Below are 26,750 nucleotides of genomic sequence, written 5' to 3' on the forward strand. Positions count from 1 at the left end.
CAAACCTTAAAGGACGCAAAAACTAATTTGAAGAGTCAGGTTGCTAACTCAAATCACTCCTCCAAACTCATTCAAATCAGAAGAGGCAAATAAAGACGTGCTGCAGATGAAATACAAAACAATTCAAAGAGCAACCAACAAACTGTAGCAAATGCAAGACCTCTGAGCTCTGTTAGCGGCAGCACACTATGACCAAAGATGGTGCTCATGGTTACAATTAACCATGCAAACTGAGGGTAAGAGAAGCGGTCTAGTTTGCGCTCTCATCAGGCAGGCACATCAAAGTCACACTGTTGCTTCATGTTCTCTGACCTGAGGAAGGTCACCTTCTGTTGAGGGGCAACATTGGGGGTCATATTGACCTTAGGCCAGGTGCCACTTTGCCCCCCAGCTGCCCTTCCCCCTGCCAGCGGACTGATGGGTATGGCGAAGTTGGTGGGGGGTGCTGGGGAGGGACTGTGGAAACGTCTGCTAGCCAGGTCATCCAGAACAAGATCCGGGTCTGGTCGGTCTGCATCTGAGTCGCTGCCACTTTCATACTCATAGGCCCACTGTAGATGAGCTGCACTCTCGGATCCTTGACTGTTGTCATAGCAGTCAAAGGAAGGCCTTGTGTCGCTAAGGTCATCAATCCACAACACAGCAGAATGAAACACAACACCAGTACACACCAGCATTGACCATTCGCAGACATCACAACAGCACCACAAATACAACAGCAATGGAAAAAGAGTATTAAAAATAGCCACAAGGTAGACTTCAGATGTTTGCACACACCAAGTATTGTGGTGTATACCCAGCACTTCTGGATCACTTTTTGTAGCATCACTTTTAAGAGATATGGAATAATGACTTCATTTATTAGGCGAGTTGAGAAACAGCATCTTTAAATAGATCAATGTCTGAGCTGCTGTGTGTATTGTAACAGTACCTTGTGAGTGTACCATCCTCCTCTGTGTACATGGGGTTGGCCCAGCTGCGCCGGTTGTCCTCATTTCGCTCAGCCCGTTTCTTCCTTAGTGGAGCAGGAACATAGCCTGAGGCTTTGTCTTTAGTGGGCAGGAACTGGTTAAACTGGGCGCTGACTTTGGGTGTGACGACTGCAGACCGGCGGTAACTGACTGAGTCCTTGTCTTTGTCCATCCTGAAGACAGAGTCTGCCTCAGTGTCACTGTAACAACCTGGAGCATGGAAGATGATAGGACAGGAGAGAAGGGAGGACAGACATGTGTAAGACAGGTTATGGGGAATGAAAAAAATGGGGAAAAATGGGGGAAAAAAACAAAGCAAAGGACAGGGGTCCGATAAGGGTACTGAAGGAAGTAGCAAAAAGGCCAACTGAAGTGATAATAGAGAAAGTGTGGAGTGTGGTGTGTTCTGGTGTGAGTTTGGAGGAGTAAAAGAGGGATGCAGGGGGTGGAGGCCTCCTCATTTACAAGCCAGTGTGGACGGCTGTGGAATGTCTCACTGTTCCCTCTAGGGGGTTGTGGGGTCGATGGGAGTACTGACCAGCACTGCCCTCTCAAGCATACTACATTTTTGACATGATACAAGATTACATGTGGGCTTTGGTGTACATATGTCACTCCCTCCTTTGAGACTTGGGCACACTTCCACTCAAAATATTCCCTTTCAAAAGCAAACCACTAGATGGCAATAGGTATTTGTTTTCACACATTGGAGTCAGTTTTCTTGCTTGGATGCAGCATAGCTTTCTTGTTCAAAAATATGTGAAGTTCCAGACAGATGAACTTGAACATAAATTTTCATCAAACAGTTTGAACACAAGGTAGGATTTAGAGGTAATCTCCATCAACACAAAAAAACACATGAAAAATAAGAAAACACATGGTATTGGCTATTAAACATCATAAAGGCTGCTTTAGCAGGGCAAAAAAGGAAGGTGGTTCTGTTTGATGTACAAATGTGTCTGATTGTCATCTCCTACCCTCGCTGCTGCCTTTAAGAGTGGTGTCAGATGAGATGCTGTGGGGTTGGGAACCCAGAGAGTCCAAGCTGTCCAGGGAGTCGTCTCTCCTGTGTCCGCCTCCTCCTCCTCCCCTCAGTTGATTGAGTTCCTCTCGCTCTGAGTACCAGCTATCTCCAAAACCACTGTCTCTGACGTTGCTGCCTTTCTGACTGGACGATTCCTGGAGAGCCTTTCATACACACACAAACACACACAGAGTCAGATAACAGGGTGCCAGTTACAATATTTAGCTCCACTGCGTGTGTGGTTGCATGACAGATCTCCCATGTAGAGTGTGAAGTCTGGACTGTCTGGCCTATAATTTTTGCAGACTCAGTTACTATAAACATATTCTCCTATACTGTCTATAAGGGGCAATTCATGCTGAAATTAAAATGGAAAAGCTCTTTGTTTCCTATTCACTGCCATCACTGTCAAAACAAACAGCGCCATGATCCATGCAGCCTTGATGACTGTGTTTACCTCATGAAAAGAATGCCATTGCACATAAACACATAAGCAAGTCCTAGAACCACTTTAACCAGCGTGGTTGCAAGCAAGCAAAAACTTGTCAGCCACTATAAAAGGAAAAAGGTTTTTAGATCTGTAATCCACTGAATCCTACCAGACAATACAAGTCCACAAATTAAACCCAGCCTGACCCTGCGCCACTGAACTTGGATTATCATAGCTAAATGTACAAGGTGTGCTGTAACCAACTGTTATTACTGTAAATCCCTATAGTCAGTTGAATTATAGAGGCCTCACACACCACTACAACCTATAAATCGGTTTGAAAGCAAAGTGCCAAATTCAACACGGGTCTGAGCAAGGGAAAAACAGTCTTCTTCAAGGAAAGGCGCAGTTATTTCCACATGCAAACTATGTGAACTGCCTGTCATGCTGTAAACAAGATTAAAATAGCTGAGTCAAAGGATCAGGTCATTTATGACTTAACGAAGCTTTGGTTTTAGTGGGCAGCAATCTTGAGCCCATGGTCTATTGCAGTCACTTTTCTGCACATAGTCCACATACCAGGGAGGATACAGAAATGTACTGTGCAGCGGCCGTAAAAGAGGATTTCATTCATGCTTTTTCTGTTTTTACTTTTATTTCATGGCATCATAGATAAGACAGCTCCAAGTGTACCCTTAGAGAGGTTTACCTTGTATAGCGCTGTGCCCAATAATCCCTCGAATGCCTTGAAATTCAAGTAAGGTCCATCATAGAAACGTTCACAGTGAGCCCTTCTACCCAGCCAGTAAATGGTGATCAACACCTGTGGAAAATCAAACAGCTTATTACACAAATTATATGTGGCTATATGTGGAAATTAAGCATCATTTCCAGACAGGATGCATCAGAATGGAACTGCACACTTACCCTTAGTGACTAATGTACAGTGCAGTGCTAAAGCAGGTGACTGTTATGATAGTTGTAACCCTACTCTGTCACAGGCTCATATCACCCACTGCTATGCTCTTGTTTCCAGGCTCATCCAGAATACTCTGCTGCTGCTGTTTGTGTGTGCATGATTAGGCTGGACAGGTAAATACGCTGGACTATAGCAAACAATCATGACTACATCAGCAAATGCCACTTACTATTACACGATATGGTTCCACTAGATATGTCAACTCTTTGTTTTTCATCCAAAAAAAAGGATGAAAAAGATTATTATTGTCACATGCAGGAAAGAAAAGTTGATAATGATAAAATGCAATGAAGCTGTGATGAGACATGCAGTGTTTGCAGGGGATATTTTCACTTGCATCTGACAGTCAACATCAAAAATCTGGGATTTCTAGCTAACATCCCTCCAAAGAGCCAATTAAATACTTAAATCTCCTAATTTAATTCCTCTAAGCTTGAATATATGTCACATTTAGGGAGTGCTTAATGTTAGGGTAAATTCATTTTCTGTTATATGTTTTGTCCATCTTTTTATGTCTTGTTTTTACTTTAATATAATACACCTTAGATTCAATTTGTTTTGTAGATTTGTAAGTAGAGGAATCATGGTAGAGGAATGATTTAGGAATGTAAGACAAATCTCTTTCCCTTCATTTCCTGCCACCTTTCTATTGCAAGTATAAAGGCTAAAATGTCCCCAAAATACTTAAACAGAAAATCTGAGTGCAAGCAATAAAGCAACATTTTGTTTTACCATCACACACATAGTAGTTCTACATTTGAAAGTTAACCTAAACATAAAATATAATGACAAAAAAATATTTAAGGAACAGTAATGCTATAAAATGAAGGGATTCTGTTCTCCAGTGATACTGGAACAGGTTTTTTTCTTTTTCTTTTTCTTTCTTAAAGTTGTATTATTGTTGTTTGACAAGCCGGCAAATCAAGCTCTCCAACGAAACAGAACTTATATTTTTTCCACTCACATTTTTCAGCCTCCTATTGGTCTCTTGATGCCTGTCAGGGAGAGAGCAGAAAAGAGACGGGTGTGTGTGAGAGAGAAAATGACAATAAAAGAACGGAGGGCATGGTTGTTGGGTGTCTGTGTTCGGCAGTGAAAGAGCTGGAAACTCAGAGCACAATCCAGGCTACTGCCAGCCCTTCACTCACCCTCACACAAAACACAAAGGCTGAGAGAAAAACAAACACACGTTTCTGAAAAAATAACTAAATAAATAAATAATTGCAAGCCATAAATGAGTTATTTAGTTTAACTGTTGTGTGTAACTGTGCGCCTATTTTTGCAGTAAATACAAAATCAGACAACTGTAAAAACATTTTGGGGCACAAAAGTGGTTCTTGTTTCAAATAACGATTAAACTAATAACTACTACTTTAACATGTGAACACTAAACAAGGCTTTACTGTTAGAGCAACAAAGCTCCAAACAGCTTCTCAGGTGATACTGACTTTCAGTCATATTTTGGGGGTCTTGACAGTTAACTTGGCAGTCAGTAAATCACTTTCCAGGAAGAATGTCGGCTCATTCCTGTGAAACCAAGAAAAACTCACAGTCTCCATCTGCAAGCTGAATACAACCTTTCTGTTATGTACATTGTGTGCCTAAGTTGACTGTAGTATCTATTTACAGGGGCCTATAAACAGTGATGAAGAGCTACAGTACATAACCATAACAGTGGACATAGCAAGATTTACAGTCTCCTTCACATCCCTGTGTGCATGCTACACATTCCTGCTATGATTTGTAATACAATAGCCCCACATGCCTCTCTACCCATGAGCACTTGGGTTTTCTTACAGCCCTTTCCCAGCATGCAATGAAACCAGTGCACCTGCTGAGAATGTGATGCACATACGCCAGTAACGTCCTGTTAATTAAATATGTTCATATTCCTTTAGGTTGCTCAGTTCAAGTGGAAGAAACAAACATACTTTCCATCTCTTTAAAAAATAAATAATCATGGCTGCTAGTTAATTGGGAGAAATTATAGTCTAAGTTGCCAATAAAGCATTTAAATGTATGTGAAGCAGATCAACTCTGACCAGCATGCGTCATCTCACACCAGGATGTTTTCAACATGCTAATTTGCCAGTATTTAAAATTTTGAAATGGACGTTTAATCAATTGGGCACATTGCAAATTTACAAGCCCAATAAAAGAGGTGTGGGCGAAAAAATAAGCTCTTTGTTGTGTGGCTTGGAACGCAGTCTCAAAGTCTAAGATTATAGCAGCAGTAACCTGGTCCAGAATAAAAAAGAAGCTGTATACCAAAGTACCACCACAAGGCTTCTTGTAACTCTCTTTTATGAAAAGTGGCAATTGCTTCACAGAAGAGATGATAAAAAGGGATGTTTTCAGACCTCCAAAGCCTCAGGACTTTGCTGTAACCTGCTAGAATCAGCTGAGTGTTCATATGATTGAGCACAATTATCGACAAAACATCAAAGGAGTCAGCACAAGAATAGCTTCTGGGAAGTACTATTATTAGTTAAAATATGGTGGGTTTTTAGATATGTACAGTAATGTGCTGAGGGGACAAAGAAGCCATTTGTACTTGTGTAGATTGATCATATTCAAGTATCACCACAATACACTTACATTTAACCAGAAATTCAATACATTAGCAGATGTATCAAACAGATGTCATCAAACTAAAATGTAGTCTTTCTGTCATGTTAAATTTAAGCTTGTTTCTTATCTTATGGGTATAATGCTTGTTTAGAAAGTGAAACAGAACACTTGAGGGTCCTTCAAACTGCAAACCCATCACAGACAATGCACTTATGCTACACAGTAGCTCAGTAGAGCTCCAACAGGAAACCTTCCAGCTTGATAAAGAAACAGGATGTTCTCATTACTTCCACAAGTCAGTCATTTTTTAAGCCATAAGCCTCAACCTCTGCATGCTTACTCTGACTTTCACACCACCACACTCTTGCCGAGGTCAAGGGTGACCTCAATCAATCCCCCACCAGCTAGTGACATCCTTCTTCTTCTAACAGACAACAGCTTTTACAAACTCTAAATTACAGAGTTAGGTTTCCAATTCATATGACAATGTTAATCTTGTCTAATTTATAGTTACATATTATACTCTGATGAAACTCGCATGAAACTTTTGTGCCCAACCTTAAATTAATTTCATTTGACTTGAAGGAGTGTGTTCTGCCAATAAATTCCAGATACAAAAAGACACACAAATAACTGAGGAAACATAAGCCACTATCCAAATGCTAGACAAATAACTTCTTATCATAAGCCAAAGTAAATGATCTTTCCGAGTCAGTCAATCAGTTTCTCTGTGGCCCTCTGGCAATGGCAGTAGGCACGAGAGAGACACACATTTAGATCTACAGCAAGACAAACAAAATCTACAAGTCAATGATGCTGCACATCCTGAGGTCTCACTCTGTGTGCGGTTTGCAATAACATCAAGCCACCTCTGTGTCTTTAAGATGAAAATGAAAAAGACAAACAAACCATAGCTCTGAATGAATGGGTGTGTGTGTGTGTATGATCGAAAGCATACCTCTTCAATGAAGATAACTTGCTCTGCCGCATTCAACACCATCACATGCAACATCTTTCTTCTGTGTTCTTTCAAAGTAATAAAATACGTCAGATTCAAATACACACCCAGACCTCAATGGCAGACAGGAGGGGAGTTTGAACAGAGGAGTCAGCTGTGGGTGAGACAGTGTCGGGCATCATTGTGTCATACTTATCAGACACACTGCAGCCTCTGTGAGCAAGGGAACAGGGTGAGGCTGGCATTTCTCTCTCCGCTTAACTACACAGCACAAATATGACCCTTGTATTGGCCATTTACAGCCAAGGCTGGGTCTACGGGTGTAGACACTTTATTGGCCGTTCAACATCATCACTCGCTCTGCTTCACAATCTGTACACAGTTCACACAACACTGCAACAAAAGTGATGGCCGTACCACATATTAAACCATGAAACCAGAGCGTGCACTCCCAGTTAAGTGAACCGCACCCGAAATACTAACACAAAGCAGCAAGTTGATTGCCTCTTTTGCATTTACGTATGTATATTCAGGCTTGTCAAAGTGAGTTTAAAACTGATAGAAGAACAGTAAACACATGGCGTGTGCTACAGTGTGACAGAATCATGTACTTTATGTTGCTGTTGAATAAATTCTGATAACAGGCTGTATAGTCAGTTCAAATTCGTCTGAGAAACAACACATTCCTTCAGGCAGTTCAAACATTTGGTTTGATCAACAGCCAGAGATGCTTATTGCATAATCCAAATCATACAATTTCACCACACAGCCACTCCTCTTTATCTATTGCTCAGAAACGGCCATTCACATTCTTCAAAGGACAACGAATTTTGAAGCACAGTTTCTTTTTGGCTTGGCGAGCAGTCAACTCTTGTCAATAATTTGCTTAATCAAACGGTGGCGACAAGTGAGACTTTGGACCCCTCTCAGCGGGGGGTTTATGCTGTCAGAAGGCTAACTTGAGGTCATGGAGAAAAGCTGGACTCGGAGCTTGTTCTCCAATATCTTTATCAATCCATCCTGATAGGCTAAATTTCTCTTAAATTCAATATGATAGAAAGTAGATGTAAGGGAGTATGCAGTCTGATAATAAGATGAATAAGTATGAGTATTCCTCAGCAACTACAGTAAACCAGCAGTGTATCATGATATAATGATTGTAATTTCCACCTTTAAAGCCAGATGTCCTGTTTAAGAGTTAGCTCTGTGACAAATGGCACTTGTTAAAACATTCGTACAGGTCAAGTGTAAAGTAATCGGCTGACGTTTTTAGTGTCATTAGGGAAAACCCGGCTTATTCTGGCCCATTTCCTTTACGACAGCTCAGACTTGGACTTCACACTGCTGAATTTCCAAATGCTAGCCAAGGGTCTCCAGGAAGTGGGTGAAGTTAAATAGAGCAAATTTAGTTGCCATGATTCATTTGCGACACGCTAATGCCCTCATTTCCTGTGCAGCTGTTATAAACTGACAGAGTTGGTCTAAAGTAACCAGTGAATCATAATCTCCAATGATGAATTGGTCAATATTACATCTCTACGTGTTTAGAGCACAGTTACACTGACATGTAGGGAAGTCTCCAAGAACAACACCTACACGTCTCCTCCTATCAGTCTGTATGTCTGTTACAACAGTTTGTCATATCATATTATAATTTTGATATTGAAAATATTTGTTAACAGATAACAGCTTTTATCAGAAAGCAGGTTTCACAACATAAGGCAATAACACTCCAGGTGGTGATGAGGCCAATACTACAAAAACTGCACAGCTCAAAGGTTAAAACATATTCAATCATCTTTTATGGGTGTCATGACAACACAGGCTAGCATAATATTAAACTGTGTTCTCGGGAGACGCTGCATCAGCCAACTCTGACACCAACTTCCCGCCTAAAGAAAGATACTGGCCTTGTAAATATTTTTTTATAGATTTCAAGCACAAAGTATCAATGTGTGAAATTTACCATTTCCAATGCAGGTGTAGGTCAACAAGACCCCTCAATCATGAGTCAGCGAAAGATCACTGTTTTCAGTATAATAGTGTTAAATCAGCTTTTAGGGCTGCAATTATTTTCATTATCAATTTATTGGTTAATATTTTTCTCTATTTAATGATTCCTATTTGGTCCATAAAAAGTCAGAAAGCAGTAAAAAAGAAAAAGAAAAAAAAGAAAAAAAGGCCATTAGCAAAAGTCCACATTTCTTTTTTCCAATTCCCAGTTTTGTCCAACCACAGTCCAAAACCCCAAAATATCTAGTTTAATGTCACAGAAAACCATTTAAAAAAAAGAAGAAAAAAAAGGCAAATATTTAAATTTGAGAGGCTGAAACCAATTACTTTATTAGGCATGTTTGTCTTACTTAAATGATTAACTGGTTACCAAATAGTTTCTGATTAATCTCCTTTCAATAGATGAATCATTTCAGCTCTATTTGAAATATGCTATGTGTTACACCTTAATCATAAGATTAACACTGAATAAAATGACACTGATAAAATACATTAAACCATTGAAACACAGAAAAAAAACAATGAAAAAGAGGACATACACAAAAGGACAGGCGTTTGCTTTATAAGGGTTTTGCTAGGAAAACTTGTGAAAAGCAACACAGAGCACCACAAAGATAGTGCTGTTAAAACAGAGAACAGGGAAGCTGAACATAGCACCTGTCAGACTGGGTTTAAGGGAGTGGAGGTTGGACGCACACCAGGGGCAGAGACAGCTGATAGCGACAACTTTCTCTCTCTCCCTCTCTCTCTCTCTCTGGCTCATTTGCATGGCTTAGTGTGAAATAAATCCATTGGCTGCATGTCTGTAGCCTTGTTTGGGATGATCTTCTCACGAAACTCTCTGTGTGCCATCCATTCCTCTCTCTCTCTCTGTTTGAGCAACATCATTTTAGCATTGTTTTTAAAGCTCATATAAATTCTTGACTGCTGCATTTAAGAACAAGACTGACTGTCAATATGATGAAGAAATTCTCTATGCACAATTAATCAAGACTGACTCATGTATGAAATACTTCAGCTGTAGGTTCATGAGAAAACGAGGACATGTCATTGTTTAGCAAGTTTAAGAATGAGCAATCGAAGACACTAAAACTAAAAATATATACAGTATGTCTCTCCTCTGAATGAAAATGATTGTTTCACATACCAGCTACAGATAGTGATAAAACCACAATCTCAACTGCCAACTGCACTCAAGCTTTCACGTGCATGTACACAAGCACACACATAAACACAAACACAGGTGTACTCTCGGGAACATACAGTGGAGAATGCCGTGTAAGGGGACAACACACTATTAAAAGCTCTTCTTCTGAGTCCTGATACCATTCCAATCAGTCCTGCTTGTAAAAGTGATCCCAAAGGTCCTAAAAATAGGATAGTGTGCTCTTCCCCCTCCCCATCAAAACCCCCACACACAGGCAGACATGGTGGCAAAGAGTTTAGCTATACTCCAACTGCACATTTAAAGAGATCACATGCAAAAAATGTTTGCCTAAAAGAGAAACACATGGTTTCAAAATGCAGTGAATGTTGTGTTGAAAATGCCATTTTTTAAACGTACAAAGTCCTGTTGATAATATATAAGTTAGTTTTAGTGAAATGTCAAGTTTAAATACATTAAGGTGGGTACATTTTTTCTGCATTGTGCATCTAATTTTACTCATTTATCTCCAGTACCATGGGAAACAATTATGTCAGGGGGAAATAACTGATAATGCAGGGGTAATAAGGTCCATAAAGAAATTGTGACTGTATCTATGACTCAAACACTGCGCGACTGATATTGCTGTATCTTAGGACAGAATATCTTTTGCTGTGGGGAGAGGTTGTGTCACGATAATACTGTACACAAGCATATTTGTTTATTTAGACTTCATTCTCCAGTGTACTACTGTATATCTGTTGCTATATGTGTCTTTGTGGTAACTGTGGTTTCACCATTGTTGTCAGTGTTAATAAAGAATGACTGATGGAGTCTTGGGTGGATCATGGGAAAAATGTTACCAGAGGTTGTGGCATCATCTCCAAGAAACATCCAAACGGAGCTTAAATAGACAACTAAGTGACAACACAAAGTGGTAAACACTTGAAGTGATGTATTTACTATTGAGTGCATTCCTACTTCTATTTTAACAATCTGCAGGTTGCTACTGAGGCACTTTTCTTTGTGCTTGCACAGCAGAATATGTCACAGTGAACATGCTGTGCTGTGAGCTGTGCCTCACCTCGCTCCCTCCTGAAGGCACACCTGTGTCAAACCTGAACAGGTTGTTCAACATACCACGTGCATCTCTGCCCAGCAAGCAACTGACAGAAAAGCAACTGTCTAAAACTTCAAAATAATAAACACTGAGGCAGAATCAGGAAATTGTGGTCCTGCTCACCAACTTTTTCAAAACGTAAGGTGAACCTCTTCAAATGATCAGAAAAACCCTTCTTTATCTACAACTTGCACCTTTATCTACACTTGACAGTTATTAAGTGTTTTTACAACTCTTTGTTTCACTGGGGTCATGATGTGCTATACTTAAACAAGAAGGAAGTGGATTTTTAATTTCATTTCATTTTTGTAATCAGATCAGAACTCCAAATATGCTGATGAGCACCTTCCTTGATCCACTGCCTTGTGTGGTTTCATCAATAATTTCTTCCATCATATTTTAAAGAAACGTAAACATAATGCAGTACTTCAACAGGTGCTTCCCAAAACAAGAATACATGGACACTGAAAATAGCGCTGACACTTTTTAACACCTCTGCAGTTAGCGTGAATCATGCCTCACATGAAGGAACATGTGCTCTGAAATACTGTTTAGTGTAATAGTGTGAAGTTACAAGCAAAGGTTCACAAAGGTTATTGTGCATATTAAAGGAGTCATAAATGAGAATTGGCTCAATTTTGGAAGAGACACACACAAGCTGATCTACAGTTTACAGCGGAACTCTATGAATGACAAGGATGGGTATCAAAATGTTAGAGCAGTCCTAATATTTTACAATGCTCATAAGATTCGAACTTACTTGACTGTAACTCTAGTTGATAGGTCCTGAAGGTCTCCTGGGTGAAAGAGCTGGGCTTCCTTTAGTCCGAGCTTCCCACAGGCCTTGAGGAAGACGTTAAGGTTGTCCTGGACAAAGAACAAAGCAGGGATGAGGGTTGTCCACCTTCAGAGGCAAAGAATAATCACTGAAGAATTCTCTGGCAGGGACACAGCCTACAACTCATAGCTTCCAAAGTTCATATCACCAGAGAGCAGAGACGGACAGGGAGGAGCATGTGTGTAGCAAATAAGAAGTGGCCCAGAGCAGTACACACACAAACACACATGCAGGGGGAAGAGACTGCGTGACAGGAGCTGAGTGACAGCAGCAGAGCTACCTGTGGGCCGGGTTAGGGTGGGGACAAAAGCCAAAACCAGGAAGGATGACATCAGAGCTTTGTACAAGTCCCACCCAACCAACCGGCCATGCGAGTGCAAAGCTGACACACACGGGAGCACACATTGCCTGCTGCGTTGCCCTTCTTCTCACACCCTGAAACTGTCCCCTCCCTTCTCTGCCAAACCCTTCAACTCGAGAATACCTGTGGAATCTGTGGGGCGGTGGCGTATTTTGGAGACATTTGGTTGCTATGAAACATGAGGTTGGGTGACAGAAACTAACAAATATTTCCCTGAAGCAACTCAAGAGGACATGGGAGTGGAATGACGGTTTCTCCTCCTATAGTCTGTCAATCATTTTATATTGCATAAAGTTTATGTGTATGCGCGGATGAGTCAGTGCAATGCAAGGCAGTGAAAATACATTTCTCTATAAATATACACACATCTCATGCATTTCAAACAAATCCTAACCGCAAAAGTGCTATTTCGTTTCTGTGGGTATGACGTTTCCAGTTGTAATCCCAAGTGTCTTGTTTGTAAGTCTGTACTTCCCATTGAGGCAGCGCTGTTTAAGAGGGTTTCATGTAATAACACATGGTTTCAACATGGGCAGGAATAATTATGGGATTGCTAGTTCTATATTTAAATGGCAAACATGCTTATTAGCAAATGGTAGGACAGAGAGCTGACCTCTCAGCGCAGGCAACCCTTGCTAACAGCTTTGCTTGTCCCTTTACAACACTTTGTCGGGTCCTACAGGTCACTGTGGGCCCCTGCAGGTCAAGGATCAAAGGCCCCCGTCCTTCATGTGGATGCACTGTGTTCACTGGTAATTCATTATACCATAGTAGAGATTACTCCTGTCCTGCTTTGTCTTTGTAATAGACATGATAATGAAATGGAGTATAAAGCTTCGAATAGTAAGCTTTATCTTACATGTACGACCTTCCTCTCTCTCTCATGTAACACAGTTTACATGAGAATTTTTCAGTGACACTTTAATTTATGACCTTGTTTGTGTACACATTGTACAGTTAGAGGCAACAGAAGGATACATGACATAATGCCTTCCTTCTGTCATCTCTGGATTTTGACTGACAAGACAGCACTGACAGCAATAACTTTGAAGTAAAAGTACATCACCTGTTTGGTATGTAGATTCTGACAGCATCTAGACCATAAAATACAAGTAAATGACAGGAACAACAATAAGGTGCTCAAGTGAAACTCATATGAAACAGGTTTGGCTCGCTGTAATCATTCCTCCTTTTCTGACCATTAGAAGATCTCCTACAAATGCACTTACAATGTAAGCCACAAGAGACAAAATTCAGTCCTCTTTTGTTAAGACTTTAACTGAAAGACATTCACTTTAATTTATTAATTGGGATGCCTAATCTTTAATTGGGAACCTATCTTCAAATGAGCTTTTAAATACATTTCTGAACAGCAGGAACCCACATTTAAAGTACATTTTAAAGTAATCTCTTAATGGTCAGTATGAACAGGAAGAATGATTATGGCAAGAAACACATTGTCTCAATGTTCATTTGGGCACCTGACTATTTGAAAAAATGTGAACCCATCCTTTATTGCTGTAATGTAAATGATAATCTCACAAAGGATCTTCTGCTTTAAATTGTGGTCTTTCCCTTGTAAAGCAAAAGCTCAAGTTGAGCCACTGTTGTCAATGTAATGAAGGTATATGAGTGTGTACAAATATAAAAGTGTACTTAACATCTCTTAGGTATGTACGAATGTCACTTAACCTCAAAGAGCATTACCGACACACAAAAGCAACCCGACAGCCAGTCAGTCCCAGAACATGCAGAGATAATGATGTTGAAGGAATGTTATGCTGACTTGTGCCTGCACATAATCCCGCTAAATATGCTGTATCCATCCAGCAGCCTCTAATCCTCTCACGCCGATTTGAGGACCCCCTGATTTAAGCACTTCACACCAAGAAACTAAAAGATGGGACTCATAAGGTGTCTGATTTGGTATAACAGGACTTTCATCCATGCTGTTCACATTGTGGTCATTCTTTTTCTTTCACAGTATTATTTGTTTTAGATGGGCACCCTCTGCAATTACCCTCAGCTGACCTCTGGCAGTGCAAAGCTATGGTTAAAATATCAGGCTACACATTTTCAAATCCTGTGACAATAAACTGAAAGGAGACAGGATACTTGAAATGTTGTCTCTCCTGAAACAGGCCAAATAAAAGACCCTCCGGTACTCAACAGTCAGATCCAGTCATAACTTGCACCAGTACAAGACAAACACAGTAACACAACATGGTCAAATGCCTGTCATTGCACAGATGGTTACACAGACATTTAGATAAGTAAAGACACCCTAGGGGCCATTAAAAAAAGTCTGTTTATCTCCTCCTACAGCTACTTCAATTCACCAAGGAGTTAGTGTGTGCGGGAACATCCAGCACCAAGCTAATTACAGCGTATTTACTGTGCAGTCATCTTTGACTCCCTCTGGCCTCAGCCCAGTGTGCCCCCGCTTGTGTAGCTGGCTGCCCCACCCCACAACCACTAGCAGTGGTGAAACCAGGCCTGAACCAGGGTGCCATGACTCAAACCCACAGCACCCTGAGTGCTCCCCAACAGGCAGAGAAGTGTGCTGACATGGGAAACATTTCCTTGGACACAAGTGAAACCAAAGAATAGGCCTGGGTCTGGAGCCAATGTTGCTAAATATTTCACAAAACCAGATCTTTCTTTTTTCCCCCCATTTTCCCTCTATGGGCTTTTTATTCCGCCTTAGCTGGAGCCTGGTATCAATTTTGAGTGCTGAAATCTCTGATAGCAAAACTAAAACAACAGTTGTAACCATAATGGCAGAGCATTTTCATATTTGAGTGTTAATGAGGCGTGTTTGGAAGGAGCCTTTTATTCCGCAACGATGAAACTCGTAGCTGCATTTCAAGCAAACAGACAAGGCACCAACAACATTCCTCTCGTTCTCTGACCATTCTCTGTATTTTACTTCCAAATGTCTTAAACACATTAGAAAAGCTGAAGTCGCCTAGTCACCTCTTCTCTTACAACACTCAGTGGAGATGAATAGCATACATTAAGATAAACCTTATGCAATAATCTTCATCATGAGAAGAAAAATGGCAAAACAAACACATTTAATGCTTAAATGAATTCACATTGTTAGATAACACAGCTACATCCCAATTTCAAAACATTAAATCCAAACAGACGGGTTTCTATTTGTAGAGATGAACAATAGAGGAATCTTAAGAACAGTACTTGACTACTTTGAGAAAGAAGCTATTCTCACAGCACAGTGAGAGTGAGTAATGTTTGTTTGGAGAGCTCTCCACTTTTCTCCATGTGGTGGGCAGCAACTGATAGCTGTGGGCCAACTAGGAGCTCTCATATTTACTGGAGAATTTATGATCAGGTGGTTTCAGGTTTGTGTCCAAGTCTCGGAAATACCACAGCAGCGCTACTGATAGAGGAGAAACTTCACCTCATTACCTCAGCAGGTGCCCAGCTAGTTGCATGAAACAGTCCAAAACAAAGTGGAAGGAAATCTGATTGAAGTCAAAACACAGATACGATAGTACAATGTCAATGTCAACAATACGGCAAATACTATGTTTACTGATAACATCTAGTCTGAGTGCTAGTCTGTACCTTCTACTGTTAACTTGTCATTGTCTAGCCAAACACATTGAGCCCACTGTCACACACTCAGGCTCTATGGGTTAGAGTTGGGGTTCTCTATAATTCCTCTAGGCAGCTGGACTCAATTACTCCCACAAGAGAGAGCTTTGTGAGGGATGGGTTTAAGGTAGGGTTTTCAACCCTCTACTTCCTGAGCACTTGTATGCAGACACTCCCAAAACATTTATTTCAGCCACTGTGGCCCAAAAGGCCTCTGCCACAAGCTGCTGAAATTTGAAGACAGTGCCAGACCTGAAAAGATGCATTCTCAAGGAGTCTCTGAACAAAATATTGAGAAAAACTGCCTCAATAACCAGTTACTGCATAAAGCAATCTCTGGCCCCTCTGACCTCCATTCACTCAAAGACTTCTTGTCTTGTGTGAAGTTTTTGATTGAACGCAGCCTTAAGCATAGTGGACATCATATTTAGGGTGCACTCAAATGTAGCTAGTGGCCTTTCAAGCAGCTCCACATTCACTGAACTTATTACCGTGGATGGATATGAGGAGCGACAAGTCATTGAGGCAAGCACTTCTCTCTTATTGGAAACTGTGCCTCAGACCTGTCACCAGCTGGCTCAAATGCCACACCTCGCTCTGCTTCCTCTGACATCTTATCACGCACTCTTTATGACAGACGTTACCTGAACGTGACCAAAAAAGGTAATGACAAAGTGTGTGTGAAGACAATTAGCATGAGCTACTGAGGTCACGTGTTATAAATGTAAAGAAGAAAAGACTAAGTCCTACAGTATGTCTTATATTTAGGCTGAATGAAAAAGACTTACCAGTCCAGCAATAGGTGTGGGAAGCCTGTTAACCCTCTTGACAATTCCAGGCTTGATCTTGTTGATCAGACTGTGAGCAAAAGAGAGAACATCAAGGGAAGTGAGCCAGTAAGTTAAAGCACTTGGTCATTGGCTAGACTGGTCTAACTAGCAAGGAATGAACAAATACCGTGGCAAAGTCTTGGTGTTGTGTGTTTACGACTTTGTTTAATGGTGACCACCTGGCTTCACTTTAGTAAATGGCCAGTGTTGCACCACGATGTAAACACGATGGGCCCTCGGCTCCTAAAACGTACCCTCAACTACTGACACAACCCCATATAAATCTTCATCACTAAATATGGCTCTAAAAGACAATATAATATGATAAATATAATAGTATATAATATAATCTAAATGGTTTTGAAATGATTCTTGAGCATTAAAAAAACACAATATTAAAGAAAAAGCAATACAACCATTCCTGTTTCTACAGTTGGATGTTTAAGCTTCATTGTGCAGAATGATGCTTGTACAGTTTGACACTTGAAGCCCATTCACTTTCATCTGCTGAAGGAAGAAAGTTATTCTGTGCTCATCTTAGTTTAAGATGTATACCTGCGAGCATGATTTGTGACATCACAAATATTTTGGAGCCAGTCGTGGTCCAGTTTGCAACTTAGACAAGTGTGTTGTGGAAAGTTGAAGTCTCCAGTGCACATACACTGAGACCCAAAAGGGTTAGACTTTTGAAATGAAAAATATTTGCATATTCATGCATTCTGGATTTTTCAGTCGAGGGAAAAAGAGTACATGTCATTTTAAGGATTTGTAAGAAATTATTTTTTGACATGCCAGACACCAGTAATTATCAAAGCAGAGTCAAAAAGTAAAAGTAGTGATACTGCAATGTAAAAATACTTTTTTACAGGCAAAAGTACATTAAAAATGTAAGTATTAGCAAAAAAGTTTACTTCAAGTATATATATGGATATCTAGGATGGCTCCTTTCGTAATGTTAAATTACGGTACTGCATTATAAATTGCCTATTACTGGACTGCTACTGCTGATACATAAATCCATAATAAATGTCTAAGCTGCATTTACAATTTATTTACAGTACAATACATTACAATAATGAAACATTTTTAGTTGATTATACATTTTGCATAAAAATCTAACAAAGTAAAAACATGAGTGCAAATATGTCACAAATTGAAAGCTCAGCATGAGCCTAAACAACTTGTTAAGGTGGGCGCAGTGTATCTTCTGCTCTCTCAGCAGGCAGGCATGAGTGGGTGGGCCAGGGTGTATTAGACATTGCATTGGCTGAAAGCACATGTGAAGGCAGAATGCAAATGGAATTTGGGTCTAAGTCTGTCATGCAGAAGTGAAACAATAGAAAGCTGTTATGATTTCATCAGATAACACGCTGTAAGCTAAGGAGGATATAATCATGTGTGTTACCCACACTAAACATTCCTCTCCAAGCAGTTGTGATAACCACAACACAATGGTAGGAGGCTGAGTTTCTAGGTGAAAGTGATTTAATCTCTGTCTTCCTTTTCCTCATGCTGAGAAAACATGGACAGCCCTCTGAGTGAAAACGTCTCTCTTGTTCTCTGAGAGCGAGCAAACAGTGGAGTCAGGCTCCAATCAGCAGAATGAGGGGCTTCTTTTTTGAACTGATGCCAATAGATGTTTGGAAGACTCTGCTTAGACTGCTGGTAATTACACCATCCTGCTGATTCGTGCAGATCACACTGTTGTGTCCATCTAACTATTCTGCCGACATACACATGCATGAAGGGACATGATGCAAACCCTCACATACACACACATGCATCTCCCATCTCAGAAAAGCCACAATTCCACAACTCTTATTTAGTCATTGGTGAATAGATTTCTTCCTCTAACTCATCAAAACTCTTGATGCACCCAGGCTAATGAGAAAGCAGGGTGTCCTGGCTCTCAAGTGTGGTTTAAGCTGGAAGTTTTCCATTCACTACACAGCCTCTCACAGCTCTCATTAAAGTGAGGATGGCACTCTGCCCATCCACAGATCTGCCCATCCACAGATCTGTAACATCTGTCCAACAAGCAGTGCAACTCCTCTTGAAATAGATTACACTTCAGATTCTCAAACAAAACCACAGAGGGCAAATGTGACATTGGAAACATCAAATGACTACAATACAACCTCTGTTGTGCTGTCTTGAAACACAGGCTTACTTTATGTGGCTGACAAACAAACAGCGACCCGGCAGGGGGTCTGCCTGGGAAACATCAGTAACACTTACGTCGGGGTGCAGACCTGGAGGAGAGGAGAGAGCTTCCATGTGAATGAGGGGCTTAAGAGAGGTGGGAGGTGAGGTGGGAAAAGCAGAGTACTTACTCACACAGCAGAACGCCATTCTCCAGTGCTGATCGAAAGTCGTTACTCCCAAATCTTTTCTTGGTTACTGCCTGGAAAAAAAGGGATACAAAAACAGTGAGCAAAACAGCGAGAGGGGTTGGGTGAGGAGAGGAGGCATGGGTATGTGCGTGTGGGGTGGGGTAGTTGGAGAAGAAAGGTAGGATGTTGAGAACAGTAGGAGAGGAAGTCTGAGGTATTTCCTCCTGAGTTCCTACAGTGTCTCTGGGAAAGTGTTGAGCACAGTTCCTCAGGTATTCCTCGGGTGCTCTCGAGTGGCTCGGTTTTTCTCACTTTAACACTAAAAGCTTCTGGTAAACAGGAGAACTGTGCTAAAACAGGCTGCCCAAGCCGCAGGGAGCATCTGGAGCGCTGGAGGAACACAGCGCTGTGTTATAGCCTCATGCCTTTCTCATGATCTCAAACCACTACTGCAGGAACACCAAGACCCATTATGCAGGCAAACATACACACACAGCATGCATACACACATGCACATTTAAAGTGCAAAGAAACAAAACATCCTTAATTTAAAACATAGCACCCACCTATTTTGTGCAAAATTTGTACCATTTCATATATTGTTTTCCCTTTTAAATGCATTACTAATATGTATTTTTTATGTTTTCATGTTCACTTTCTTTGTTTGTTAGGGGATATAAAATTCATGACCATGGCCACTCCTTAACAGAGCTTCCTGTTCTGTTTGTTGGAATGTTTCCACCTTCAACAACTTGACCAGTTGGTACCCAGGCTATTCAATCCAACATAAAACAATTCAACTAGAAAGCATTGTAAGAGTGTATAATTCTACCAAGGCAGCATGATCCACGGTATTTGGTTATTTGAAGAAAATATGAATGTGCATCAAAATACATAAAAATACAATCATGCATGAAAATATGCACATGAATGGTGAAGCAATGCAGGAATTCACAAGTAAACAGCAAAAACGTTAAAAAATGCTTAGGAGTCTTAAACATCCTGGATCTGGATCCACACCAAACACTAATCACTTGGTCCTTGGCCTGGGGCCCTGAGCTTCCAACATATTTGAAATCAGTTTTCGGGATTTCCTGTTAAATCATCCCTGAAAAGACAAACAAACAAACAGGGCTGAAACTGAACCTCCTTGGCAGAGCTTATGATTACAGTGGCAACCACACTAAGTCATATTTAGTGACAGAGTGAGTTCTATTATAGCTGCTGCAGAAGGTGGGGGGTTATTTTATTTTAGTCGTTTTGTTATAGTTTATTTATGTAGGATATGCAGCAGACATTTTAAGAAATATAAAAACATTTGATGTAGCTCCACTAAGCTCACATATGATTTACGTCAAACAATAGGGCAGATGACTACACGCTTATCGTAATAATAATAAAGTGAAATAGGACAGCTGGCATTGACAAAAGCACACAAATATGCACACACACACATTCACACACAAAGCAAAACAAGTCGAACGGGTCACATCAACCAAGTCAGATGTGCCGTGCGTCAAGGCTTTTGTCCTTTTCCTTTCAGGGAAAAACACACAAGATGGGACAATTACTGGCATAGCAAAGTAAAGGGCAGGAGACAGCAGCGCAATTAGACAGACTTACTGGAAGACACTATCATTACTTCCAAACAAAGCTGTGTTACACCTCAGAACACACCCTGGGTAACTTAAGATGCCTTCAAATACCCATCATTCCAAGAGAATTAGACCATGTTGTAATTGATGAATGTGAGTTTTGTCTCTTTTCATTTGCATAATGTGATCAAGCTATTGTCAGGAAGTGTTTACATATCATATTGCGATCTTGGTCTACTTCTCCATCCTTGACAAAAATACAATCATATCCAGACACAGAAAATACAAAACAAGGGCTCACACACTCAAAGCTGAAAACACACAGAAGCACCCACATATTCCCACATGGGGCAATTCCAGGGAAGTTTGAATCGATGTAAAAACGGACTTGTGGTTGAAGATACCTGAAGACGTTTTGACTCTCATCCGCCCTGAAACATCTTCAAGTATCTTCATCCAAGTCAAACTGCCCTCAATTCAACTCTCCTTGGATAATTGTAACCTGGATGACTGAGAATCTTAACAGACACATAGCACAAACAAACTCTACAGTGCAGTGTATAATCAGTCAGGCGCTGCGGTTGGCATATGAAATCCTGACCCCTGCTGTTCTTTGTAAATGGGGGCAGCAGCTGGGATTCACAAGCAAACAAACAATACAGGTGGAAAAGGAACAGCACAATGATTTTAACTCAGTTTTTCCATGGCCCTTGTAACATTGATGTTTGTTTTCCTCACATGTTCTTGTCTAAAGAATTGTGAATGGGTTAATTAAGATATTATCTCCAAGCTCTGGCGCAGAAGGCAGGACCTATTCTGGCACTAGCACTAAGCTGTCTTTAACAACGTACTTTTCTTCTCTCTATTGTCATCATTAGAGGTATTAACCCCCCTTAGATCCAGCCCTACTGTGCCCTCTCTCTCTGCTGAACCCACCATGAGGGATAATAACTTTAATCTGCAACAACATACTGCTGCTCTGATTCAACAGGGAGATTTAAGGCAGGAGCAAGGATTTCAAAAACAGCTTGCCTTCCTGCAAACCCACCCCAGCTCCCCTCAAGAATGTGCAGCTGAACGTGTTGAACGTGAACTCATGATGACTTTCTCCCATCAGCCCTTTTAAGAGATAGAAACTGGTTTTCTGTGGTGCCCTATTAAAGTGTAGAATTAGTTGTTATTGTTACAGGGTACCAATAATGGTGTCTTGGTAGAGCACGAATAATCTGAGAAGTGGAGGAGTCTCTGGGTCTGTGGCCACAGCTATTGTTTATTCATGCAGGGCATTGAGGCAAATCAGTATTCAAGGTTTGTGTGGATGCAGCCCCCCCCCCCCACAATTGTTCCAAAAATTCGTTGTTCTTTCTGCAGAGGACAGGGGCATGCTGGCCAATCAGAGGGAAACTGGGACATTATCCAAATATTTCAGGGATCTGCGTTAAGAAAAAAATCACTATAGTATCAACACCATTGGCCTATCAGAAGTACATCAACATGTAACTGCATGCGAATGGCTTCATGTGTGAGGTCCTGCTTCACGTGAGTACATCTGAATGCAGGCGTCCTAGTTAACTAACACAATGCTACTACATTGAGATGACTAATGATCAGCTACATGGCTCCTTGTATGAAAAACAACACAGCAGCACAGGTCACGGAACGCCATTCATGAGTGTTGGCGGCAAGAATGCCACAAATTACTGAATGCAAGAGTTATGGAAAAACAACGGTTATGGAAAGAAATATCAAAAAATTCAATTATGATTGCATTTTTTAGATTTTTATTTAGTTCACCCAAAAACAAAAAACATATCTAACACTTAACACTGATGGCCATACAAATAGTTTTCTTTGGAGATATTTACCACTGAGATTTCTGCCATGACGTAACTGCAATGGAGATGAACTTACTTACTGATTTTCTCTATTATATATTTATTGTACATTGAATATTTGCGTTTTGGAGTGTAGGTCAGGCATAAACAATATGAAGGTGTCATTGTTTTCTTGACATTTTCTGGACAAGAATGATAAGTCAATTACGAGAAAATAATCAAGTGATTAATTGATAATGAAAATAATCTTTAGCAACATTGAAGGACCAGTGTGTAAGATTGAGCGACATCTAGTGGTGAGGTTGTAGATTGCAACCAACTGACTTAAACCCCCTCCAAGCGTGTAGGAGAACCAATGGTGGCTGCGAAACATGCAAAAAATGAGAAGGGCCCTTGCTACAGCCAGTGTCCAGTTTGTCTGTTCTGGGCTACCGTAGAAAGATGGCAGTCTCACGTGGAAGAGGACCTGCTCCCTCTGTAGACAAAAAAAGCTCATTCTAAGGTAACAAAAAGAAAATGACTCTTATTTTCAGGTGATTATACACTAATTGAAACATAATATTGGAATTTCATATTCAGTTTTTGCCAACTATGTTTCACTTAATGCAACTCAATTCTACACACTGCACCTTTAAAGCATGTACATCGCCAAAAATGTAGAGTCATGTTATATTGTCTCCTAAACAACATCGACCAAAACCATAAGTATGCTTTGATTTGGTTCAGTTACATGACAGCAACAACAGCATAAGCAACAAAGAAGTCCACAGCATTATATTACCTTTGTTCCACAGTACACCAGGAGGACAATATGGACCTTTTTCACCCGACAGGCATAAACACAGGGGAATAAAATAAAAACTAGAGCTGAAATATTATACAGATTAGGCCCTGTGTTGTTGCCTTTGACCTTCAACCAGATCAATTTCTGTAGTGAAACTCTATCTAGAATCTGCTTAAAGAGGTATTCTAAGTATTCTGGTAACACCTTATTAACTGGAGCCTCTTTAAAAGAAAAAAATCATGCCCACCGCAATCCAAACAAAAGAAGTGAAAAGGCGTGTTTTTATAACGTTACCTACAGTATGCCTGTCAGATATTAATATGACAACCTACAGTTGTTAAACATCAGCAGAGAAGCAGTAAGACACAGATATATCAAAATCAAACCAATAAACCTTCATTAGATCTTCTAACTAACTTTGTTATCATTCATCACAGAGACTACTGTGTGCATAATCTTGACCTGTAAGTTGCATTAAACACTTGCTCTTGATTGTCATAACAGTTACACTTGAAGCCCTTCTATTACTTAACAAGGACCTCTATTATTCTGCCAGGCTCTGTGGCTCTAAGACGTAGCACCCTGTGCTGACAGCCGGCCAGCTCTGAGGGGGCTCATGTTCACAGCCATGGCAGCTAATGCAGGAATGTGTCCATGTGACAGGCTCCAGACCATTTAGTCTAGTTTTTAACAACACCACCAACTTTGCCATGCACACATGCCTCTGTTTAAAGTACTGTGAAGCCAAGCAGCTTGTTAATCATTCAGTGGCAGAATCCAACAGCCACAAAACTTTCTCTTTGAAGGGAAACAGTTTGCCCCATGCCAGAACATGCCATTGCATTTTCCAACACCAAACCTCTCATACCTATACTGTTAATTATAACCTTTACCTATCCAAATTGTTCAGCTTCAGGCTCACCCCCTCTAATCTTCCTGCCCCTGCCTGAGATCATGCCCCACCACAGTCAACGAGCTAAGCCACTACAATGGGCCAGTGTGCAAGTGTGAGAGACACTGATGTCACATCGAAAGCATTCAGATTCACCCCTCATGAAATTAGAACAATATTTGTTTAGTTACAGCCGTGCACCAGCTCCATGCCACCCTGCTGGGAAGAGAATTTGGGAGATGAGGGAACATAATGTCACCCGCTTGTAAAGAGAAAAGAAAGAATGAGAATCTGGCTGCAGGCTACATGGAAACTTCTTAGATCATTTGACATTTTAGAAATGAAAAGGCACTGTTATTGAAAGCATTAGCTGATTTTCATTCATTACTGATACTTAAAATAAGATTCCCAATATTCTATGTATGAGTTAATGGTGTAACTTTTAATAGCAAGCACCATATACAGTACTAGCCAAAATCCCAGTTCATGCATCAGTGTTGCTCTTTGTTTGTAGAGTGTGTGGCACAATAGCTATGATTGATGTGCTGATTTTTCTCACTACCTGTTTGTAATTGGAAACAATGATGATGATTTAGAGCAGAGCCATGTAGCTGTATTCTGATGAGGAGATGCAGAAGATAGAGGGCATGACTAATGCTTGGTGAAAGCCAAGTGACTTCTAGTGCCTAAAAGAAAACATTGATTCTATCTCACCAATTCCCTCAGACATGAGGTCAAAGGTGACATGCCATGCAGCTATACCTTCAGGGCAATGAGGCAGCTGATCAGCTTTCAGCCATAAACTTAAGCAGCATACTGTACTCCTCAATCAGGGATGTATGTAAGTAAAACTTAGCTTTACAATCATGCTAATGTAAATTCAGCTTAATACCATAGGGATGAATCAAACAAAACTCCCTAAAACAACAACAAAACAAAACCCCACTACATTTTTGAATTGCCACATAATGATCACCAGCAGTCGCCAAGTTTATTTTACCTTTTTTTCTCCAGTGCTGAAGTTCTGCCAGGAAGTGAAAACACACTTTTGTTCCTGGGTAGATCATGTTATTTCATAATAGCTTATGTCTAGAGTAAGTATAGAAAATGAATATTATTCTCTTCAAACTTTGCTTTTGTAACCAGGCCAGTGATATTTTGAAACTGACCTATTTCCAATGGGAAAATGTAAGAATGTGCACATTTTCATTCTCATGAAGTCAGAAAAACAACATGAATCACCAGATACAATGATGGGGTCTGACTCATTAAAAAGTCATTTACAGTATAATTGTATATCTAAAAAAAGCGAATCATTTCTAAATCTTTCATGGTCAGTTTTTTATAACTTAAGTATAAATTATATTCTCCTGTTTCCCCATTACAAACGAGTACATTTTGAATATATAATTGTCTAGATCACAAAAACAAAGTTTGGAAACAATAATGGCCATTGTCTACACTTTTTAGGCATAAGCAATTAGGAAATAAAGCAAGACAAGTTTACTTGGAGGCTACAGCACATTTCAACAACAAGGCAATTCAAGGTGCTTTACTTAAAAGCATGCAAGGCTTCAAGACAGAATGTAAAAGCAGAGCAAGGGAATATAAAAAGACATTTAAATGCAATTATAAGTGTTAAACTGGAAATGTAAAATAAATAAGCTAAAATAGAATAAGACTGTTAAAAAGGAATAGTAGAAGGTGCAAGACATTAATTAAAAGCCTCAACATTTCATTGAATAAAAATAACACCCAGGAACAAAAATGTTAACAAATGACATAAACGTGCTTAGATAGTTATTGTTGGCACTCACCTCAATCCACCTCTGCGCCTCTGAGAAGGCTTCGTCGCAGCTGACAGTGGACTGCTGACGCCACTCCATCACAAATGATCCAAAGCGCGATCTGAGCTGCACCGGTGGGCCGCAATTAAACTCCAGTGACATCAATGTGGGCCAATCCAAACAAGCACGCACAGTGAACGCACTCAAAACTGGTCAAGCAGAAACGTATAAAACACTGCTCATTGGTGAAATATGTCTCCTATTGTTCCTAATTTCCACCACCTGATCACAGCATGGATATAAGGTGTGTGACGGATTCCCCTCGCATCATGCTGCTGCTGCTGCTTACCTGTTCTTTCACCCGTCACACCTGCGCTTTCTATTACTCCACACATACAAACGAGTCTTTTAAGTCGACCTGTGCTCACCTCGTCTAAAGCAGGGACTGCTACTCTTTCACAAAGTTTAAGGAGCTGGAGGTTGTGGTGGAAGGAGGTGGAAGGGTTCCCAAAGCGGGGTCCGGGGACCGTCCACTGGCCTCTGAGCGGCTTTCAGGTGAACACAAGCTTTTGTAAAGGATTATTCATCAGGATTTCACTGCTCCCCGTACAGTAATACAGTCATTCTACACCGATTCATAACCAGCAGCAAATGCACAGCTACT

General features: G+C 40.5%; 1 protein-coding gene across 3 annotated transcripts in view; it reads right to left on the bottom strand.

The window, feature by feature from the left end:
- Positions 1-26,358, bottom strand: part of LOC128367944 (LIM domain only protein 7-like) — a 47,135-nt gene extending 20,777 nt beyond the window's left edge. For 2 of the 3 annotated variants that reach the window (XM_053328650.1, XM_053328649.1), the window contains exons 1-2: positions 1,949-2,077; positions 932-1,181 (exon numbers count right to left, since the gene is read on the bottom strand). In XM_053328650.1, coding sequence (XP_053184625.1) covers positions 932-1,143 — 212 coding nt within the window. In that variant the 5' untranslated portion in view covers positions 1,144-1,181; positions 1,949-2,077. Of the gene's footprint in view, positions 1-931; positions 1,182-1,948; positions 2,160-3,134; positions 3,249-4,368; positions 4,400-11,970; positions 12,078-16,818; positions 16,889-19,193; positions 19,265-26,116 lie in introns of those variants that run through there. The other variant, XM_053328651.1, reaches the window with a different exon arrangement.
- Positions 26,359-26,750: the final 392 nt, after the last annotated feature.

This window comes from Scomber japonicus, chromosome 11 (genome assembly GCF_027409825.1).
Source record: "Scomber japonicus isolate fScoJap1 chromosome 11, fScoJap1.pri, whole genome shotgun sequence".
In the NCBI taxonomy this organism is placed as follows: Eukaryota; Metazoa; Chordata; class Actinopteri; order Scombriformes; family Scombridae; genus Scomber; species Scomber japonicus.